The 21,569-nt window shown below is 38.3% G+C and overlaps 4 protein-coding genes across 6 annotated transcripts in view; 2 read left to right on the top strand and 2 right to left on the bottom strand.

Annotated features, from left to right (window-relative positions):
• Positions 1–946: 946 nt before the first annotated feature.
• mrps7 (mitochondrial ribosomal protein S7) lies at positions 947–3,487 on the top strand. Its single transcript, XM_005808723.3, has 5 exons — positions 947–1,023; positions 1,875–2,066; positions 2,147–2,210; positions 2,297–2,464; positions 2,721–3,487. The coding sequence occupies exons 1-5, from the start codon at positions 947–949 to the stop codon at positions 2,940–2,942; spliced, it is 723 nt and encodes a 240-aa protein (XP_005808780.2). The 3' UTR covers positions 2,943–3,487.
• Positions 3,297–6,868, bottom strand: mif4gd (MIF4G domain containing). Of its 2 annotated transcripts, none has more exons than XM_005808724.2 (6): positions 6,775–6,868; positions 6,044–6,166; positions 5,792–5,901; positions 5,448–5,603; positions 5,141–5,233; positions 3,297–4,955 (listed from the first exon to the last, which is right to left on the bottom strand). In XM_005808724.2, exons 2-6 carry the CDS (start codon positions 6,120–6,122, stop codon positions 4,728–4,730), a joined length of 666 nt encoding a protein of 221 aa, XP_005808781.1. In that variant the 5' UTR covers positions 6,123–6,166; positions 6,775–6,868; the 3' UTR covers positions 3,297–4,727. The 2 variants fall into 2 exon arrangements, with proteins under 2 accessions (XP_005808781.1, XP_023204116.1); XM_023348348.1 differs by having other exon boundaries at positions 6,778–6,840.
• Positions 6,869–7,251: 383 nt separating this feature from the next.
• slc25a19 (solute carrier family 25 member 19) lies at positions 7,252–12,108 on the top strand. 2 transcript variants are annotated; one of them, XM_023348469.1, is made up of 7 exons: positions 7,252–7,377; positions 7,630–7,785; positions 8,070–8,225; positions 8,323–8,493; positions 9,249–9,429; positions 10,006–10,136; positions 10,223–12,108. In XM_023348469.1, exons 2-7 carry the CDS (start codon positions 7,654–7,656, stop codon positions 10,418–10,420), a joined length of 969 nt encoding a protein of 322 aa, XP_023204237.1. In that variant the 5' UTR covers positions 7,252–7,377; positions 7,630–7,653; the 3' UTR covers positions 10,421–12,108. The 2 variants fall into 2 exon arrangements, with proteins under 2 accessions (XP_023204237.1, XP_005808800.1); XM_005808743.2 differs by having other exon boundaries at positions 7,252–7,382.
• Positions 12,109–12,394: 286 nt separating this feature from the next.
• Positions 12,395–21,569, bottom strand: part of LOC102236859 (cytoplasmic phosphatidylinositol transfer protein 1-like) — a 67,054-nt gene continuing 57,879 nt past the window's right edge. Inside the window, exons 4-9 of the mRNA XM_023349392.1 lie at positions 21,108–21,115; positions 20,336–20,407; positions 17,898–17,993; positions 16,317–16,472; positions 15,693–15,756; positions 12,395–13,578 (exon numbers count right to left, since the gene is read on the bottom strand). Coding sequence (XP_023205160.1) covers positions 13,268–13,578; positions 15,693–15,756; positions 16,317–16,472; positions 17,898–17,993; positions 20,336–20,407; positions 21,108–21,115 — 707 coding nt within the window. The 3' untranslated portion in view covers positions 12,395–13,267. The remainder of the gene's footprint in view (positions 13,579–15,692; positions 15,757–16,316; positions 16,473–17,897; positions 17,994–20,335; positions 20,408–21,107; positions 21,116–21,569) is intronic.

Below are 21,569 nucleotides of genomic sequence, written 5' to 3'. Positions count from 1 at the left end.
AAATGAGAAGCTAATTATGTCACAAGAATTTGGATTTCATTTGGCAATGCAATTCCATGGTGGTGGCAGCGTCATGCTATGGGGATGCTTTTCCTAAGCAGGGACGAATAAACAAAAAATGCAAACTTTATTACTGAGAAAACATTTTGTGTTTTAGAAATTGTTTAAAGGATTTATATTTACTGCTGATTATTTCAGCATGTTTGTTTTATTTTAGTTTTGAAGGATTAACATGAAGCCATGTGCAGCCATTTTTTTTCCATATTTAATGCTTTCAATTTTTAAAAAATTTTTTGTCAAAATTTTGCGTATGGTTAGATATAGAATTGATGAAATGATCATTAAAAATGTATAAATAGCAATGATGGAAAACATTCTGGGTTTATGGATCAGCATCACTTGTCCATTTAGAGTTTTAGTTTGTTATGACTCTCGTTCATCATTCACTTTGAAACAATCTGTCAAACCAAACCAGCCCTTTTAATAGAAGTACAATTGTAAAAGTAAAAGAAATTAAATAAATGAAAGAAAGACGGCAGCTTTAAAAGGATTAAACTGGTAGGTGCCATTACAATTATCAAAGAAAAGTAGGATCAAGAAGAAATGTATTTAAATTATGCTTTGGTTACAAAGAATTCAATAGTGCATGGTTTAATTTGGGGAACCATACTATCAGATAAAACAGTGGAGCGAGTTTTGTATTTCAAACCAAATACAGTGTCCATAGAAGGAAACAGAAGCAGAACTTATAGGGCAGAAAGATACAACAGAACAGATAGAATCTTTAATTTAAAAAAGTTCAGTTTTATTGAGATACTCGAAATACGTCACTAAATTAACAAAATATTTACTTTTTAAAAAGTTTTTAGTGGCACGTTAGTATTTGTCTCCTCACTCGACTCCACTTGGTGGCGGTAATGGGCTAAAATATCACCAACTTACTGGCATGAAACAAGAAGAAGACAGTCACATTTTCAAGATGGCTGCCTCCATCTCAGGATTACTAAAACCTTGGACACCGAGGTAAATCTAACTTTTTGGACGTCGAAAGGTCATATGAGCAAATATTAATCGAATCCATGCCGGCTCTTGTGCTGGGTTTTTAAAAATATTAAATCTGGGATCTGCTGTGAAAGTAGCTAACGCATTGTTAAACCAAGAGTTTTTTTTTTTCGGTATTAAAGCCTTACTTACGTCTTGCACAATTTCTGTGCACAGTTCAAATCCTGTATGTATAATTTATGGAAAACCATGGAAGGTTAAGCCGATACTTCAAAAAATGTTTAAACATGTTTTGCTTGCTAATATAATTTAATAAGCGATAACAGCGTCCAAATAAACACCGGTGTATCTGTTACAGAGCATGTGTTCTGTCAGGCTAGTTCGACGACAATACTCAGATTACATACCGTTTGTATATTATTTTGAACAATGATGCAACGTCGATTCTTTTAACTATTTTAAATAGAAGTATTAGTGCATATAATGGCTTCTCATGTACGTAGCCCTTCAGAATAAAATAGAAATATAATTTATTGTCCGACTGTGGGTAAGTTGAGGTGTTACTTGAGCAAGTCAAAGGTTAGTGGAGAAAGTTCATGTCTTATTTGTTTGAAATGGACCTTTACTGCTCTGTACAGAAGAGTTTAGTTTATTCAACAAGTTTTGTTAAAATATTAAATTTTTACTATACACAGGGTCTTCTCTTACAGGGATGGGAGGAATACATTTCAACCGGTTATTACCCAGTTATAAAAACTAATTACAATGTGTAAAAATACTTTAATCGACAGTACATATTTTTCAGTTTTTGGTCCTCTTGCTATCATTTAAACACAGCAATAACAGTGCTTCCTTGTTTTCTTCGTGGGCAGAGTGCTCTTGGTGAGATGGAGCAGATACAACCCTTACTATCTGGAGCCAGAGGTCAGGAAGGAGGCCTACAGCCGCCCAGAGAGCGAGCTGAGTGCCGAGGAGAAGGAGGAGCGCGAGCTGAAAATGCTCCGACCCATCAAAGCTGCTACCAATTCAACGACGAGCTCCGTTTTCAACGACCCCGTCCTCAGGTGATTTACAGCCTCAGGAACAAAACCGCAGCTGTATTTAAAGTTCATCTCAACCAATCGTTTCTCTGTCCGCTTCTCAGTAAATTCATCAACATGATGATGAAACACGGACAGAAGACTTTGGCCAGAGAGATTATGATGCAGGTAAATTAAACGCTTTTCAAAATAACCTCTTGTTGGTTTCCAGGCAAAGCAATAATTAACACTTCTTTTTTTTTTGCTTTTCTCAGACGCTGGAAAATATAAAGAGGAAGCAGGTGGAGAAATACCACAAAGCTACAGATGGGCAAAAGGATGGGATTGAATGTAATCCCTACGCCATTTTTCACCAGGCCTTGGAGAACTGTAAGCCTGTCGTTATGCTGGCCAGCATTCAGAAAGGTGGAAAATACTATCAGGTCAGTGAGAAGGCAAAGTAAAGCTCTTTTCCATACTTTCGTGTCCTCCTTCATTTCCTTCCCTGCTTTATTCTTCTAAGCTTATTTTATTTAACTTTGATATTTACATTTTAATATGAGCATAAAGGCATAATTGTGTAGGAACCCAATGATGAGAGAAGGAACCCCTTCCCCCATAAAACATGTGAAACAGTGTTGCATCTCTTGTTTTTGAGGTTTAATCCTCATATAAATCTCACATCTCAATCCCGTGTAGGTGCCCATCCCGCTTACGGGCCAACGCCAGCGCTTCCTGGCGATGAAGTGGATGATCACCGAGTGCAGGGAAAACAAACACAGGCGCACGCACATGTACGAAAAGCTCTCCCAGGAGCTGCTCGCCGCTTTCGAAAAGGAGGGCAACGTCATCAAGAAGAAGCACGAGCTGCACAAGATGGCCGAGGCCAACAGAGCCTACGCCCACTACCGCTGGTGGTAGACGGAAAGCTGTGCTGGACTCAACATGCGATGAAAACTCCTGTTGTAGATAGTGAATATTTCTCGAGAAGGGACAGTAACCAGGAGACCAGAGAACGACTCACCGATGGGTTTTTGTAGAAAAGGAACTGAATCGCGAGTCAAACCTCTGCTGAGTTGTTTGACAACAAATGGGACCGAAGTGTAAGGATTTATTTAAAACAAATATGTTTAATATGCAACACGAGTAGAAAAACAGAACAGAGAAATGTAAAAGTATTGCCACTTTGTAGGAAAATACCAAAATCAACTGCTGTCAGGCCTGTGGCCTGTCCTGTGTTTAAATGATTTTCCATGAGTTCTGAACATTCAGGCTGGCTTTTACCAAATACACCAATAATTTCTAAAGTTTAATACAAAAACAAATCAGGTCATTATGACCCTGAAGCCAGATAAGCTAGAGTCGTTTAACCTCTGTTAGAAAATGTAGGTTCAGAGCTACAGATCAAACTGTTTTCAACCTTAAAATAAATCAACATGGGTCAAAACCCAATGAACTTGGTCAAATATTACAAAATTTGCCGTCATTTATTATTATTATTGTTTTTTTAGCTTATTCACCTTTAAAGCCATGTTCTGCTGGTAAAACAATCTCCTGATAAGTGGATCAAAAGAGGCACTAATCAGCCGATTTCCAAAAACCCGGAGGTGAACCTTAAGTGCGTTTTTGTTCTCCAAACACACCCCAAAACTGTATTTCAATTGATCCCCTTTGCTTTGAACTCAACAGACTGAGATAAAAGTAACAGGTGTCTAATTTGATACATTAGATACAATATTCACTTTCTGTTTAAATTGAAACTACATCTGCAGCACCTTTTCTTCCTACAAAGCTAATATTCTGGTAATAAACTCCAGAATGTAAGCCAAATTGATTAAGTTTTTAAGTGAAATAGTTCTAAGCAACAAGAAAGAGATCAGATCAAATGTGGAAATTGGTATTGGCCTATAAAAGCCTGATTGGTTCATCTCCGATTTAAAGGGATGCCACTTTGAGAGCCCAACTTCCTACGATTAAAGAGAAAACCCTCGGATATTAGGAAAATGTTGATGCCCAGAGAATGTTGGCACTACTGCAACACAAAGCTAATCTTTTGATCCAAAACATTAAAATCTGTATTTTATATATACACATATATAAAAAAAAGTTTTAAAAGTGAGGGATCTGATCTTTTGGTCTTCCAACTGAAGCTGTGACAAAAAATAAAAATCCCTGAATAAAGACGGCGCTTCAAGTGACAAACCGGCCTCGCATCAAACGGTAACAAGAATCCTGCTGCTTAACAGCAACTCAAGTCTTTTAGAAACTCCTAAACTTCACACAGAAAATGTCTTAACATCCCCTGCAAATATTCCAACACAATACCAACAATAGCATAAAATTAAATCAGTCCGAATCTGACTGGAATGTCTTGTTTTTAACACCAAAAACTTGGTAAACTGTTCCTACAAAACAGGAATGCAAAAAAAGATTAAAAAAAAAAAAATGTCAGAACTTCTCGGTTTTGAATCAAAGTGTGTCTGAATGTGGCAGAAACCTTAAGAACTAAAAACTTCAAACTATTGCACATTCCACATCCGTCACATTCCAAGCCTTGATCAAGCGCAGGAAATGACGCAGCAAAAATCCTCGTTCCTCCCTCCCGCCTCTGATTACCAGGAAGATGGCGCCTTCTATCGTGAAGCTGCTGGTGTGGTAATCGGTGGTGACCAACGGAAAGCGTCCACGGTGTGCGAGTCGCCCGTCTCAGTCGGCGATTTCGCTGTAATAATACTTGTGGGCGGTGCTGCTGAGCATCCAGCCTCCGGCCCTGAACTCCAGGACCTCCAGCAGCAGGAGGCGAGCCATGGAGGTCAGGCCCTCCTGCAGGAGAAAGCCGTCCCTCAGCAGGAAGAACAGCTCGTCCATCCGCTGGCTGTTCACCTTCTCCAGCTGCTCCCCGATGCGATGCAGCTGCAGCACCAGGCAGTCCACCTGCAGAAAGAAGATGTTCCCCCCAATTGCATAAAACATGGAAGGATCTACTCCACAACTCAAAGGATCTTGATCTTACAGCCTAAAAAATTGGGAGATTCTGGGGATGGTGAGGAGCTACTTCTAGAACATAAAGAGAATATTTCTACGCTATGTTAGGTTTAAACACACGATGGTAACCTCACCTCTTCCTCGTTCAGCAGAGCGTCTGGTTGGGCCAGCCTCATTAGACAGTCGTACACAGGCAGGACCAGGGCCACCATTGGCATGTTGTTCACCTGAAACAGTCAAGCAATATATTACAAAGCATATCAATGTGGTCTTTATGAAGGACGGTACATATGTCAAGTTACTGTTCAATGTGAAGTTTCACAAGGCAACTCCTATGTAACGCAGTGGAATGTTTAACACAAGCATCTTTAATCTGGCATATTTTGGAAAATTTAGCTAAATATCACAGTAAAAAAGTACAAAATGCCAGCTTGCTCATACCTTGAGGTAGTCAAAGATGTTGCAGATGAACGTGACGTAGCACACCCAGCCCTGCAGCGAGCGTTTCCTCGTCTCCTCACGCTCCTTGAACTCCTGCTGCAGGCGGTTCAGCAGGTGCCTCCGAAACACGGTTCCATTGTCTTGCTTGGCCTCAGCCTGGAATAAGGAATTAAGTGAAAATATACCACAAAACAAATGCTACCTAGATTTGTTTTGACAAGAGCAACAAATGTGTCTGTAATTTTAAAAGTGGAAGGCAAAAACATGGAGTGTTTTTACACTTATTACAAATATTCCGAAAAAGAACGACATGCGAAATAAACCAAGGAGCCGTCGGTTCTGACCTGCACAATCGTGTAGCAAATACGGCCAGCCTCTTTGCTGAACAAGGGGTCCTTTAGCGACTGGTCCACAAGGATGTTGGAGACCTTCTCCAGGTTAACAGAACTTGGATCTGAAAGAAACAAGAGAGCTTTTAGAATATGCATGCAGAAGTCAAAGGGTAATTTCTGACAACTGATTTTTTTTTTTTTTTGTCCACATAGATGTAGGCTTTTTAAAATGTTTTATTATCACTCAGTGAGGTAATAACTGACCTTTCAAGGCTGTTTTTAGAAGTTTCTGTGTATCCACGTCAAATGACTGGATCCTATAGTCCTCGCTGCAGTTTTCCATTATAAATGGTAAAAAGTACACGATTACACCAGGGACCTCTCACTCTGTAAAGATCAGACAGGGTCACTGCAACAGGTCTTTCCCAGAGCACAATGCGACTCTTTCAAAGACAGACAAGCCGGGACAACAAAACACTAAATCCTGCGGAGTCATCAAATTGGCTGCTCCACTCAGCTCATTCACTGCGGGATAGAAAGGGTTTAGGCTAGATCTGGTCAGCTGAAACATGTCTGAATATATATTCAACAAGGAAACATGTCAAAAGTCTTTATTTTTGAAAAGCTAGCCAAAAACCTGGTATAAAACGATGTTATCTGAGCTGCCACGTCTAAAGTTATACGTTAGCGCCAGGTATTGCTTTGCATGATGCTAATAGACTTTTCTCAAGTGAATAAAAATGGCTGTTTTCTAAAGGATGCACACTTTGATAACCTTAGTATGTGCTTTCGATGAGCTGAGCCTTGCTAACGACAAGTAAGGAAATCAGACTCAAATCTCAACGAAACCACCACAAAGTATTCAAGCGCAAAAACCTGAACTCTATCGAGGTGCTACATAAATTTATATATTTAACAGCTACAGAATTTCATAGCTTCACATTGCAGAGTTTGAGATGAAATGTACATATTTAACGCATTTAGACTGATCTTACCACCTGAATCAAGGAACGAAGACTTCTATCCACACGGCTCTTCGAAGATTCACTAGTACCTTCAAGATGAATCCCGACTTTCTGCAGACATAAAGGAGTTCGCGTGCGTCGACTTCCGGAAGAAACAATACGTGAATGAGGCACTATCTTGTACATTAAAAATGTTAAAAATTTAAATTAAAAACTGTATTGTAAAAAAAATTAAACTCAAAGAAATTTTAGTTTTATTTATTTTTATTTAATAAATGAATTGTTTTTCAAGACTGGTACCTGTGAAGTAAACATAAATATTTAATAATAATAATTATAATAATACTTATCCATGGTTACTGTTTCTTCCATCAAAAATAAACCACGAAACCAAGCCTGAAATAGGTTGTTGTGTTATATCTGAAAACCTGAAATGCAGAGACGACCGTTTGTTTCAGTGCGAGCGAACATCATCTTGTCGTTATATTTCAGCTTTGAAATATGGCGCATGCGCTGTTTTACTAAACGGAAGAGTCATGAATAGTTTGTAGTTACCCGAAGGCAACTGTTGTCTTTTCGTTTTGAATTTGCGGTGCTGTGTGTCTGCTGTTACATTCATGAAGGGTTTTCAGTGTAAGGTAAAACCTGTACGCCTCTCTGTTTGAAACCTGAACAGCTGCTGTGTTGTTAGCCTAACTTAGCTCGACCCAAGTTTCCCCTCTTTGCTCTGCACATGTTGTCGATGATTTTTATATTGTAAAATTTTAAATGAGATTGTTACTATTAATCTTTTGCACAACAAAATTACGTCAGATTTTAGATTGAACAAAACTGTGCCCAAATTAAATATATATATATATATATATATATTTTGCCTCTCCCCAGTGTTGATAAGAGGGTTGTATAGACATGGTGGGATATGATCCCAAGGCTAAGAGTGGATCTCCTGCCCCAGAGGAGGCAGCCCTGGCTGGTTCAGCTGGTGGGATGGTTACCAGAGCACTTATCAGCCCATTTGATGTTATTAAAATCCGTTTTCAGGTAATAATTTCAATCTACTTCTTGTTTGTGTAATATGACTGCTGCACCAGGTGGTGGCATAGGAGGAATGTTAAAGATGCAGCCAGTTGAAATTTCGATTAAATCATATTAAAGCTGTATTCATATGGGATTGTGATCATGATGAGTCTATTGTTTTTTCTTCCACAGTGGAATTATGTCAAGGATCTAAAATGTGTGCATCATCATCATCATCTAATTTAGTTTGAGAAAATCTAATCATGTAGTGTACATCACATGCTGATCAGCAGCTTCTGTCCCCTCAGCTGCAGATCGAGCGTGTGTCTTCACGAAAGCCCGAAGGAAAATATTGGGGAATATTTCAGGCATCCCGAAGTATTTACTCAGAGGAGGGTCTCACTGCTTTCTGGAAAGGTCACATTCCAGCGCAGCTCCTCTCTATGTGCTTTGGGGCCGTCCAGGTAAATATTACAAATGTGGAACTGTGTGTCAACACTAATGAGATAAACATTTTCCAGGACAAAAAATATTAACTGGTTGTGCCTTTGTCACTTGCAGTTTGTCAGTTTTGAGTTTCTGACCAAGATGGCTCACAAGTCGACGCCATACGACAGCCAGACTTCAGGAGTTCATTTTTTCTGTGGCGGCTTGGCAGCCTGCTCTGCTACGGTGGCCTGTCAGCCTCTGGACACACTGAGGACACGCTTCGCAGCTCAGGGAGAACCCAAGGTAGAACATTACTCTACTTTTTACTGCAGCTGTCAGCTAATAACATTTTTGATTTAATCAGCGTATCTTTTAGAGGAGTAGTTATGTAATGCATGATATTAATGGCAAAAGTTAGATTCACACTCATTTAGTTAAAAAAAATACTAAGTGTCATACTAAAATAACATATGGTCCTTAACACATCTGTGGGTGTCAGAGTGTCATATTATTAGCTAGCTTCTTCCCAGATTTACCACTCAGTTGCATGCCCTCACATAGTGGAGTTAATTATTGACTGCAGGTCTTGTAGCTACATAATGAGCCCCTATTTTTACTCCTCCACCACCATACTTAACAGTTGTTCCAAACTGTTTGTGGAGCTTTATTTTGGTTTTGTTAAATATTGCAGTATATATTGAAGTTAGGAATGGACATATTCATAGGAAAAAGTACATTAAAGCTTTAAATGCGACAGTTTGCCAATATGGCTTCTTTTTACTAATATAGAAGAACAGAAGGAGCTACTTTAAGCTCTTTAAATGAGATTATCCTTTTTCTATTTTACTTATCATCTCCAGATCACTATCTGGATGAAAAACTAAACTGGTAAAAAAGGAAATAAGTAAAAGTTTAATAACAATGTTTATTCATCAGTTAGCTTCTCCTTTGTTATTTAGTCTGTGCTCATTTAGCTCATTTTGGTCAGGTGTTTAGGAAATTTGAACTAGACGTTGCATTAGAAGACTACAATTCAAATCCCTTTTCTGTCTCCCCAGGTTTACAGTAACTTGCGGTATGCCGTGTCCACAATGTGGCGCTCTGAGGGACCAGTGGCGTTTTACCGCGGCCTGTCTCCTACCCTGGTTGCAGTGTTTCCTTATGCTGGGCTGCAGTTCTTCTTCTACAATGTCTTTAAGCAGCTGTTGGCTCCTCCACCTAAATCCAGAGACTCAGGAGGTCAGTAAAGACATGGTTTGTTGGCCTGAGAAAAACCACTAAGATTTTAGATCAATAAAAGTATTTAAGTGCTGAGGAAATTTTTGAGAAGAAAAAAAAAGTCTTTCTGTAAGGAAGAAACATTCTTATCATACAGCTAGCTCATTCTAACATTTAGTATTTCAGATTTTTTTCAGTGATAAAAACCTCTCAATAAATTTATTGAGTAACAAATTATATGTGATTTTCTACTTTACTGAGATGAACAGGTACTGATAGACAAAACAGGGAACAGTAAGTGAGTGTAGTAACTGCTTACCTTTGCTGTATTTTGATGACCTCCTCAAATTTAATCAAACTACATTTGAATTTAGAGTTGTTGTTTTTTTCAGGTAAATTCTGAATCTTATTTTTCTTTATAATTTCTAAGGTTTGGCATCAAAATCACAACCTGTGTGTAATTTCATATAATCATTACTGAGCAACCCCTTTAATCCTTTCAGAAACCAATGTCAGACTCTACTAAGCCATGTTAGTTATAGCTTTTTAGCTCTGCACACACATGCAGACCATTTTTGTGTGTCCTTTCCTATACAGGAAACATGAGTAGCCTGATCTGTGGCAGTGGAGCAGGAATAATCAGTAAATCCCTCACATACCCCTTTGATTTGTTCAAAAAGAGGCTGCAGGTGGGGGGCTTTGAGAAAGCCCGCGCTCACTTTGGACAGGTAGGCTCCCGGTGATGAACCAAAAGCGTTGAGGCAAATGACCTTCACCTCATGTGTCGGTATTATTGTCTGTTTCTGCCGTACAGGTGCGGTCCTACACAGGCCTGATAGACTGTGCGGTTCAAATAGTCAAAGAGGAAGGTATCCGAGGCTGCTTCAAAGGCCTCTCTCCCAGTCTTCTGAAGGCCGCTCTGTCCACAGGCTTCACCTTCTTCTGGTATGAGTTCTTCCTCAACGTCTTGTGCAACATCAGGGAGAAACAGGAAGGCCAAAAGGAGAGATGATGCATAAAGAAAAACAACATAGGAAATGAGGCAATCACGCACATTATAAACGCACTAATGCCTTGTTGCACTGAACACGTCACTCAGCTGGGAAACTGGTTTATTTGGGTTTCTATGGTGTTTACAAATGTTACGTGGATAAATGACTACATGAAATTATATGTTGCTGTATCATTTACTTTTATTTTGTAAGCATTATATTTTTGTTGAGGTGTTTGTATCTTGCTTGAATCTTGCGCACGACAATGTCAATTTTGTTTCAGTGTTAAATAATAAAATTCTATTGATAAATTGTCATCTGGTGGTGACAAAACAGTTTTCAAGCCATATCAGTGACAAAGCAGCTGAAACCTCTCTAGGTCCACTAGGTCGACTAATCAAATCAGGTAGAGTTGGTCATGAACGTAATGGTGTCACGACCATCACTTTTCCTGAAAATTCAATTGCTGACCAAAGACTAGGTAGAAAGTTAAGTCGTTTTTTCACACATGCTGACCAGCAATTGGTAATTCTGCAGGGACCTGGCTTGTCCAGAATGGACAGCAGAAGGAAATTTGAGTCAAAAAATGTGTTGATCAGCCAAACAGTGAGCACCGTTCACCAGATCCAGTGACTGGTTGCTACACACATCAGTGTGCATCTTCAGCCATTGATTAGGTTTGACGGTATATGTGAGGCTAGTTAATCTTCAACAATTATCTGGCATCTCAGATGTCTCTCATATCAGGCAACTGCAAAATGCTGTCTTATGTAAGCCTAAAATATGACTCAGTCCCTATCAAATGGGGGCTAAAGTGTGTGTGCGAGGCACTTTCTGTCTGGTAACCCTCACTTGCCACTTTCAGTGAGTCTCTTCTGATGCCACCACTTATCCACTTTGATGGCCATGTTGGCTGTCCAAATGCATTAAGTGCTTGTTATCGGCCTTAAACCATCAAGCCTTTCTTGATGGTTTGATTTGTGTGAATTGTGTGGCCTCCTAGAGAGGGCACACAATTTAGACTGAAAAAACTCATGGTCCTTGAAACAGACCAAGAGGATCACTGATCCTTTACCATCTTCAGTCTCATCATATTTATGCCCCATGAAATTTAGAACGTTATTATGAACTAACGAGAAATTCTCATTAATTAAGAGAACGATTTCTTAACATAGGATTTCCTCTCCACTAAATAAATGCTGCTGCTCTGCTTGCTTCTCAGACTCTGGTCCAGGTTCTTCTTCTGTCCTTTGTTTTGTATCGTATCACTATGTCACACTTGTTCTGGATCCTGTTTTATCCTCTCGTCTTGTGGGTGTTTCTGTTCTCTGCTCAAAATGGTTCAGAGAGATGTCTGCACTTGAAGACGACAGATTGAAAGTACAAAAGAACACAGTTAAAGGGATTTATCAAATGTGGTGGATTTGTCTTGGCAGATAAACATCATAGTGAAAGTTTAAACTGAACTTTGCACATTTTCTGCTCAGTTTTACGGCTGTTACCTTGTATATTCTTGGACACATGATATTTATTTTGATATTCACTTTATTTAGTGGGTAAAACCAAATGGAACCTTAAAGTTTATAACTTGTTTAAATGTCTCACCTTGAGTTAAACTTACTGACCATTTGCTTCATTAATGCTTGTGTTTCATGTGTTTATATGGTCTTCATTTCTTTGTCAATAAAATGTACAACCACACTGTTAATTTTTGTTGAGTTACTTTTGGTCTGTTGAAGAGAAACATTGTTTTAACAAGTGTTTCTATTCAAACAAACTAAACATATACCACTTGTACATGGCAAGGATTAAAATTCATGCTCTGTTAATATAGAAATGTTTCATTTTTCTTCTGCACAATTACTTTCCACTGATCTTATATAATCTTGATAAAGTTTATCACTGTAATGATGAAAATATGAAAAATTTGAAGGACATAAGCATATTTGCTCTAAGGTATTCAATTATATTAATAAAGACTCCACAGTTATGACTCTAGTAGCTTCGAATATAATTTAATTTGACTTACTGCATACAAAACTTTACTTGAAAATGAACAAAATGAATATAGCAGCTGAACACCACATAATCACTCGATAAAACCTTGGGTAAAACACATCAAGTATGACAGCAAAAAGACATAACGATCAATTGACAAATATTTTAAAAGCAGCTTAATGTCAAGTTATACCACCAGGAGACAGTAATATGGCAGAGATAATATAAACACATACAGACAAAACAGTCTGTAATGTACACAACAGAAATTATAGCAGCTTCATTACTGGAGTTTAAATCTTTTTAAGTGCTGACATTGTGTTGATTAAATCATGTTCATGTCATATATACACGCTTACTCGATTATTGTACACTTGAGTGTAAAACTCTTTATATTTAACTGTCACATTATGCAACACAATCCGTCAAAACCTCTTTCACTACATAAATACAAAGAATGAACAACAACCTCCGGCTGACAAAGATCCAGATGTTTGAAGGTGAAAAAGCAAAAATCTAATTTTGTGCTGAATGAAATTGTAAATCAAGACACCCTGAGCTTGGATGTCTAGGATGGATATTCTGCTAAAACCAAGAAATGACTGAGATTCTTTGTAGTGTTCTTTGCTGAACAAACTTTGCTTTTGCACCTCACAGGCTTTGGGAGAGGGCAGACTGTCTACCTGTAAAGGCAGTGTGGGAGCTGCTGACTTTGCTGTAACACCAGGAACACAACTGAGGGGTCAAGGATGACCAGAACTGTGAAAAGCCTCCATCACTTAAACTGGCCAGGAGCAGGGGGGAGCAATGTTGGATGTGCAAAGCAAGCATCCTCTACTGATCCGCAGGTCGAGAGCAAGGCTCAGTTCTCATTCGGGTTGTGGACTGGAGTTCCAGGAGAAAAAACTTGGCAGCTTGAAGAGTGAATCCCTGCGGCCTGGATCGGGCAGGGTCAAGGTCTCTGGAGCGGACTTTTTTCTGGGTCGCTCCTTGGGCACAGACAGGAAGTCCGGAGCTTCGGTGGAAAGGGGAGTGGTCGGGGCGCTGTTGGGGCCGCTGCGGGTGCTGGACGCCAGAGGGGTCTCTGAGATAGAGATGGCTGGAGGAAAGGTCCCAATTTTCAGATTAGTAGCTTCCTGCGTGGCACGCTCATACTCCCTCACCTCCTCCATGGTCATGTCTGATGGAATAGAGAAATGAACACAAACAGTGTGACAATGGCAACCCAAATTCAGGCCCAGAGAAAACTATGCAATATGACACTCTGAAAGCTTTAAATACCGAAAGGCCTGGGATTTTGTTATTTGAACGTCTGTATTCTGGTTGGCAAAATTGACATTGTGCGTATCTGGGTACTTTGTTTAAAGTGAAACTTTGTTGGAAACTTTTTTCCAATAACGATGTAATGGTAGACGAGTATAACCTATTTAGAAAAATTACCAGTTTTGCTGTTTTGAAATGAATGTTGTAGGAGAATAACAGGGTGGTTTACTATACAGTATGTGGTTGACTAAACTTAGTTTAGTTTCTAGCATTCTAGGTACTTTTTCTAGGTACCAAATAGATCTAATTTGTCTAATCTCATCATACATTTATGGGCCTAAAAACAATGTTGACTGTCCCATCCAGACATTTTTATCATGGGCACGCTGTGGTTATGCGACGTCAAAAATATAGAGTTGCTTGTCATCAGCAGAAGTGTAGTAATAGATACTATAGTCTACAATCTTAGCTAAGGAGGTGATGTAAAAATTGTAAAAAAAAAAATTAACTCCATTAAAACTGTGAGATTACAGAATGTAGTCTTGATCTGATCTGAAATTAGTAAATAAATTGGTTTTAACTTATGAAATAAGGGCGAGCTGCAAAACCAGCACAAAAATCGCTTCTGTGAAACATGAAGACTAAACTCAGGTACAATTATCCTGTTAGAATCAGTTTTTCTCAGGTTAACTGGCAACAATGAGAAAATGGTGAATGTAAAAAGGTGTAAAATTTTATTTCAAGAAGGTTGTCTTTTTCTCAAACTTCTGTATTATTTAAGGAAGGTTTCTATTGTAAAGGGCAGAACACATTATTTCAATCATTGCATTTGGTTGCAGTAGAGCAGGAGGTGGAAAGACTAACCCTTATATTACAGAAAGAAAGCAAAATTACACAAGATGTACAAGTATTAGGTTGTACTATGGCCTTTTTGCTGTACAAACTTGAACTTTATTAAAAAAAAAACAGAAAACAATCTTGAACGGAGGTATTAGTGCAACACAGGCCAAGGACCTCCTATAACTATGATTGTAAAAACCCTACAAACTCTAGCATCTGTTAAACATTAATACATTTCAAGGAAACATATCCTGTTAAATTTTTATTTGAAATCTTTTACAGATCTGGTAACAGTTGCTTTATAGGATAAATACTTTGACCAGAGGAGCTAAAATCATTGCATGGCACAGAAGGGTCAAAATTTAATTGTAAACTCTCCATTGTCTTAGAGTGAGATCAAAAACACACTAGCTGAAGGATGCAAAAGAACTCCAAGTTTTGATAATTGGGTATTTATAGTCCCATTAGCTCTAAAGTCTAAAGTTTAATTTCCTTCACATTTTTTATAACACTTTGTCAAAAGTCAGTGTTTTTAATCAAGATTTTAAGTGATGAACAAACACAAGGAGCCCAGGGGTCCCATGGTAACATTGGAGGAACTGCGGCTCAGGTGGGAGAATTTGTTGACACAACCGCAAATAGTTCTGCAATCTAATAAGATGATCTCCATGGAAGTGTTGGAAAAATAGATATGACCTCTGAAGCCCTAAGAAGAGGCTAGAGGCTTCAAAAGACTAAAGATTTGGGCATTGGTAAATAGCCAGGACTACAATCAAAGCTTTCTGATTATTTACATGAAAGCATTTTTGAGTGTTAGAATATCTCAGCTTGGGCAAAGGATAAACCGGTTGAGTCTCCAATAAATCCTGAAAACAGATGTTTACTAAGTAATCTGACTGAGCTTAAGCCGTTTTGCTAAGAAGAATTAACAAAAGTGCAACAATTTCATTTCCAGTTACAAACGGTATGAATACTTTTGCAAAACATATTTTACACAGTCAGTCCAAAGTTTTATCAAAGTTGTGTTTTCATCCTCATTGTTCTTATCCAATGAAGTCTGTTAGTTTTATTAAAATAATTAAAAAAAAAATCAAAACTTGGCTTCATTATAAATTCCAAAACGCTCGACTCACAGACAAAAACTAATCAGAGCATTCTTATTTTTATTGGTGCCATCTGTAACAAACTTACCAATCCACTCATCCACCCACGCAAAGGCCTGCCTGTGTCCTAGAAGCAGGACATCTCGTATCACCTGAAGAAAGTCAGCAAACAAAAAGGTGAAATCACAGCCGAAGCTGAGGGGGAGGCAGTTCAAGGTGAGCGGATGTGAATCATATTAACTTAACCCTGAAGGTGAGAGTCTGAAAACATGTTGAAGTTGCTAATGCTTGTTTTCCTCCACAGGAGTAAATGATTTATATGAGTCACTCTGTGCGGTACCCTGTGAGTAATAGCCCTGACCGTGTGTACCTATGTGTGTCAAAGGGAGCCTCAGGCAAGGGCCAAATAGGAAGCAGTCTGACCCAAGGACAAATGCTGCTAAGAGCTGCGAGAAATGCCTCTGGGAAAGAGCAGATATTAGGATTAAATGTTGCTGGGAGGTCTAACAGTGTGGGGTGACCAGGGCAGACACTGAAATAGAGTGATAAGAAAACAGCAGATTTTGTTAACTACCATGTGTTATATGTTTCCACGATAGAAAATTGAAGGCCTCGGGCACTGATAGTGATCTGCGAGTGTCAAAAAGTCTGAAAAAAATGAAGTGAGGTTGCAAAAAAACAAAATCCAATACAGGTCGTTTTTCACACTGACCTTGTGCACAAACTGCTCCACGCGTGTTTGCAGTCCCCACACTTCAAACCTAACTGTAACCAGTTTGTATGAGCACATGATGGGGTCCTGGGTGTCGATCCATCCTTCCTGCAGATTGCCCCTGTCTGTCTTCTTTGACTTAAACTGTCGGAGGTCCTGCAAAAGAACGAGGCAGCTGATGTAGAGAAAAATGAACCCTTCTCAAGTTATTGTCATATTTCTCAAAAGATGTACCACAAATAGCCAAATTGGTAGGCCATGTTGTTTGGCTGTGTTTATCTATTTCACGCGCTCCCTTCCCCCCCTACAGGACAGGAACACCTGCATTCATTACAGGAATCATATAGAGAACAGCCAAGATTCACAGACGGAGTCCTTCATCACAAGCTTTATCCACATTAATCACTCCCCCCTGTGGACTAATTATGTTGTGGCCTCATTTGTGTTGAGGGTTACGTGTTTGACTGAGACAGAATGTGTGCGGGTGGGAGACGAAACTTCTTGTCCCTGCAGGGAGTTCCATAGTAGAGGAGGTGGATGAAGCCTGTTGCATTTCTCTTTGCATAAAATGTGTCATCAGATTCACTGAAGAAAGACTGAAGAATGTTGAGGAAAAATAGAAAATGCCAGTAAATGCTTGATCTGTATGGAAGAAAAACATTTAAAGTTCTTATTCTTCCCCAATAACGATGCTCAACTCTTTAAAGGGGGAGAATTAGGTATAAGATCCATTTTATAGCCCAATCATGTTATCAATCACGACTTAAAATAAATTTGACTTCATAATTTAACACCTTAAAATTGGGCTTGTGGCTCTTTCTAAGGCTCTGCCTTTGTGAACTGATCACATCGCTCTTCTATTAACCCTCTGACAACGTTTTTACCAGCGCAGCACTGAGAAGTATTTGTATAAAGAGCTCAGCACATGTGCAGCTCCACCAGGTGTTTGCTAATTGCTGCTAATTGCTGAAGGAGCCGAGTGGGGGGAGACACTGCGGTGCTTTGTTTTTTTTCCCCATCTTTAATTAATTGGCAGTAATGATGCTGTGTTTGTCTTGAGAAAGCATCAAAGACATTATTCATTTTTAAATCTGCGTTTGAATCAAATATTTACATGTAACTTCCAATATCTGTATTTAACTCCGGACATAACCTCTGAGGTAGTCTAAGTTTCCAAGTGTAAAAGCAGAACAGCAGACATCCCAGTGGGAGGTGTGTAGTGAAGGTGTCAATAATAAAACTCCACGGCTGCAGGGTCATGACTCCTTATGGTTATTAATAACTCGTCTTATAATCGTCACACAGCGGTAGGTTGGCTGGCACACGTGCAAGCAAATGTAAAATCACTGCAGTTAATACACCTGCCCCCATCTGTATACGTTCGCTTGTGTTTCTTCCATCATTCAGATAGGCAGAGGACCAGCTGGTGATCAAAATAACTGAATAATAAAAATCTCATCTGTTATCCCTCCACTACATTTCTAGTCTTTGTATTTTACTCTGAATCCTTTGATCTTTCTTCACCCCCTTTTTTAAAAACACGGATTCACGTCTTTAATTCAGGAACCTCTCTTTCCTCACCTCTGACTCTTTGTAGTGGCGCTCAGGGATCTCATCATAGGCAATGTCCACAAAACACACTTCTGTTTCCTCCTCTCTGGGCTCACTTCCAAAGATCTGAGGGACAGCAAAACACACACATTTGTTGTTAGCAGTTGAAGCAAAGCACTGGGCTGTGTTGATTGTGTCATGTGACTAGTTTTTCTTAAGATGTGAGTTGAACCTTATGTTCAGTGACTTAATCTTAGTAATTAACACAAGAACGATTATCTTGTCTTATCCGAACAGCTTCATACTTTAGTGTCACTAAGCTGTGAATAAACTCCCTTTAGTCTCATATACTGGTGCTACAAAAAGGGAACAAAATCAGAAAGATGAATGGATAGATTACTGAAAAACAATGATGGTGACTGGAAAAGAAAGAAGAGAAGCAAGAGGACAAATGGTGGAGGCAGTGAGGCGTCAAGTCTGGAGCGTAAGGAGAAAGCCCCTCCACTGAACAAGTCTACTGCCCCATTTGCTCTAGTCAGCTTCAAATGTGAAATAATGACCATCTGTGACACCAGCAGAATTTGGGTGCACCTCTCGTCATGTGCCACTGAGGGGAGCTGCAGACATTTGCCTTTTCCTTAAGCATAATGAGGCAATATTGCGTAACTCCGACTTGTTCTTTTTGCCAATCAAAGCATCAAGTGGCTCTGAAGGACATGCACAAACAAAGAAGGATGCGTTCAGATGTGATGAAAAGCTTTACAAACTGAAATGCGAGGACACAGTTTCATGTTGCAGAAGACATGAAACATGTCTTCCTTAAAGAAGTTCTTCAAAATTATTGTCTATGTACTATTCATTTGGCATTAAAAAGTTTTAAATCTCTATTTTTAACACACTTTAAACAAATCAGCTGTTATATTTGGACATATAATTGGATATTTATTATTAATTAACACAATATAAAAAAATGTAAGTAATATAACCATGTAGATAAAAAAGTTCAGGAATAAATTCAGTCATTTATTCATACCTAAAATACCTAAAATCCCACACAGATGTGCCATGTCGGGTCCACTTGAGTATTATCATTGCTGCTCAACATTTTGAGTTTAAACATTTGCTAAAACCTCAAACATTTATCCATGTGGACTCCTGACAGTTGATGTGAAAATGACCACAAGGAGATTTATTGAGTGTCTTCATTTTGAAGCCTTCAGAGGGAAGACGGCAGCTTTTGACGTCTCAAAAGAATTTAAAATCAGATACAGGTGTTCAACTGTATGGGAAATAACCAACAAGTGGAAGATATTAATAACAACTGACAGCAGTGTAGATCTGGTCGTTCAAGAAAATTCACTCTAGAAGCAGACTCTAAGACGCTAAATATAAACTCCAAAAACTCTACAATGGGATCTATCAAATTTCCGCCACTATTGATATTAAAGTAGATGTTTCTACAGTCATAAACAGATAAGATATTTTCTTTTACTCCAATGAGAGGGGACCAAGGAGGAATCTTTTAGGTTCTAATAAAACCAGAAAGGTTCAGGATGAAGTTTTGAAGAGATAATGTAGACAAATAATTGGAATTTTGGATTAATGTTTTACAGATAAATGAGTGTAGAATTTAAATATTTACTAGCTGTTAGGGGGCAGGGTGTCCTAATGATTTCCTTATCAACAAAATACTTACTGATTGTTTTGTTTTAATGAACAAAGTTAAGGCTTGTTGTTTACATGCAACAAATCCCTTTCTCTTTCTTAGATATATAATGATAAAACATGGTAAGCTAGATTAAACAATTTTGACTCAATTAAACTTTACATTAGGAGTGACAGTTGCATTCTTTGTTTAAAGAGCTTGTTCTTTCAGTTACTGGATGTTTTTTTCTGTACAATTAACACTCATATTAAATGTTTTCTGCAACTATAAACAGATACAGTTTCAATTCTGGGATGTGGAACCGTAAAATAACAAGTAATTTTGAGTAGATTCTGCTTATAGGTTCCAATTTCAAAACTGCAAAAACATTTTTTGCAGTAAAATCTAAAGGGTTAAATTTTTTTCCAGCAGAATTAGGACTGTGGGATTTAAAACAATTTTTAGTCTTTCAGCAACATCACTCATGAAGTTTGTATAAAACATTGATGTGTGGCAATTCATTTGAAAAGTACTGAACAATTTCTACTATCTGAAAATCCTGCTGGAATATGAATAGAGCAGACCAAGTCTCCCTTCTCTTTATACTTCACAATGATTCAGTAATCCTCAGACAAAAGCAATTCATTTAACTTGATGGCGAGGTCTCGAAGCATGAAGGTGGTGAAGATGGAGTCTGATAAAATAATGAAGCAATAAAACAGACAACAGAGGAATAGAAACTGCGGCAATCTAAACCCAATTGAGAAATCGAGATGCGCGCACAGTTCTTCGCGAAGCGCTTGAGATATTGAGCTGTACTTACATTATCATTGTTTCCTTTGTTATCCTCATATTTGCTCTCTATGTGGATGGAAAACTTGGGCAGGAAGGAGCACTGGAGGGAGCAAAAAAAAAAAAAGTCTCAGATAGTAAGACATTGTTTTGCACCATGATGTCTTTTATCAGAAAATAAGTAATTAATCTTTTTTGGACATAATCACATAAAACACAATGACCTGGGACTCTAGATATCTGTGTCTGAGACTTTCCTCTATTAAAGATTACCAAACCTTCACTGGACAACATTTAAATTTGAATTGGTTGTTTGGGGGTAACGCCAGACAAATTATCCTCTATCATAACAAATGTAAAAATATTTGTTGAACTCCACGGCAAATTTAACTCTGATGATGTGCTTTGGCAATATCAGACTAAGATATAATTTTTCAGCAGTAACCACTACAGAAATAGGTTTAAAGTTTTCATAATATAACCTAACAGTCATTTACTTTGAATATACCCAGTTGTGTGTTTAATATGATACAGTAATTGTGTAATTTAAGAAATTATGTAATTAAATATTATTTAAAAACTTTCTGATCTGCCATTCTGTAACAAGCATCAATGTGAGAAGAAGAAGAAATTGAAAATATAGATAATGGAACAAAAAAGTGAATTCAAAAAAAGTATCACATATAGCATGTTTTAAAGGACATGTTTTGCTCTCTTTCAACTTACATGTCAGATGTTAGATCAAAGTGCCTTGGATCATAATGTGCGTGTGTGTACACTGTGCAGAAAGTGAAAATACTCACTGTGTACTCTGACCAGAAGACATCAGTGTAATGGATAGGAATAAGAGGTGAGAAGAAAGAAAGAGATGGGAACAAAGAAATGAAACCGCATGTACCATTAGGCCTCAGAAATAACATTTTAGTCTCAGTAAAAGCATGCATGGTATGAAGAGCTCTTATGTAGCTAACACTTCTATTGTTATAGTTTCTAGCATAGTTTTCCTTATTTTGTAAGTGCAACACAGACTGCCATGTACAGTTTCTGCAAGAAATTATATTTTATACTGAAAAGTTAATTTCAGCTTCTCCCCTTCTTGCCAATGCCAATCAAAACTGAACTCCAGTAGGCGTCCAACAAAGTTCATTACTCGGGCCAATATAACTCTTTTCAAACATCAATTTCTATGTATTTGTCGGCACAAATATATAGAAATGTGCAGATTATGCCATTATCAGGCTCAACAGTACAAAAACCTATTGAAC

Source organism: Xiphophorus maculatus, chromosome 16, assembly GCF_002775205.1.
Source record: "Xiphophorus maculatus strain JP 163 A chromosome 16, X_maculatus-5.0-male, whole genome shotgun sequence".
NCBI classification, from domain to species: Eukaryota; Metazoa; Chordata; class Actinopteri; order Cyprinodontiformes; family Poeciliidae; genus Xiphophorus; species Xiphophorus maculatus.
The sequence above is the reverse complement of the archived record's forward strand: the minus strand, read 5'-3'. Positions and strand labels throughout refer to the sequence as shown.

What these genes read in the sequence shown, in the direction of transcription:
- mif4gd (XM_005808724.2), bottom strand. Translation starts at nt 6,122, where the DNA reads ATGGAAAACTGCAGCGAGGACTATAGGATCCAGTCATTTGACGTGGAT. An exon ending in TCTAAAAACAGCCTTGAAAG is followed by an intron (nt 5,902 to 6,043) that starts GTCAGTTATTAC and finishes TGTTTCTTTCAG; the next exon opens with ATCCAAGTTCTGTTAACCTG. An exon ending in CTCTGCTGAACGAGGAAGAG is followed by an intron (nt 4,956 to 5,140) that starts GTGAGGTTACCA and finishes TTCTTTCTGCAG; the next exon opens with GTGGACTGCCTGGTGCTGCA.
- slc25a19 (XM_023348469.1), top strand. Translation starts at nt 7,654, where the DNA reads ATGGTGGGATATGATCCCAAGGCTAAGAGTGGATCTCCTGCCCCAGAG. An exon ending in TAAATCCAGAGACTCAGGAG is followed by an intron (nt 9,430 to 10,005) that starts GTCAGTAAAGAC and finishes TTTCCTATACAG; the next exon opens with GAAACATGAGTAGCCTGATC. An exon ending in CCCGCGCTCACTTTGGACAG is followed by an intron (nt 10,137 to 10,222) that starts GTAGGCTCCCGG and finishes TCTGCCGTACAG; the next exon opens with GTGCGGTCCTACACAGGCCT.
- mrps7 (XM_005808723.3), top strand. Translation starts at nt 947, where the DNA reads ATGAAACAAGAAGAAGACAGTCACATTTTCAAGATGGCTGCCTCCATC. An exon ending in CTAAAACCTTGGACACCGAG is followed by an intron (nt 1,024 to 1,874) that starts GTAAATCTAACT and finishes CTTCGTGGGCAG; the next exon opens with AGTGCTCTTGGTGAGATGGA. An exon ending in CCAGAGAGATTATGATGCAG is followed by an intron (nt 2,211 to 2,296) that starts GTAAATTAAACG and finishes TGCTTTTCTCAG; the next exon opens with ACGCTGGAAAATATAAAGAG.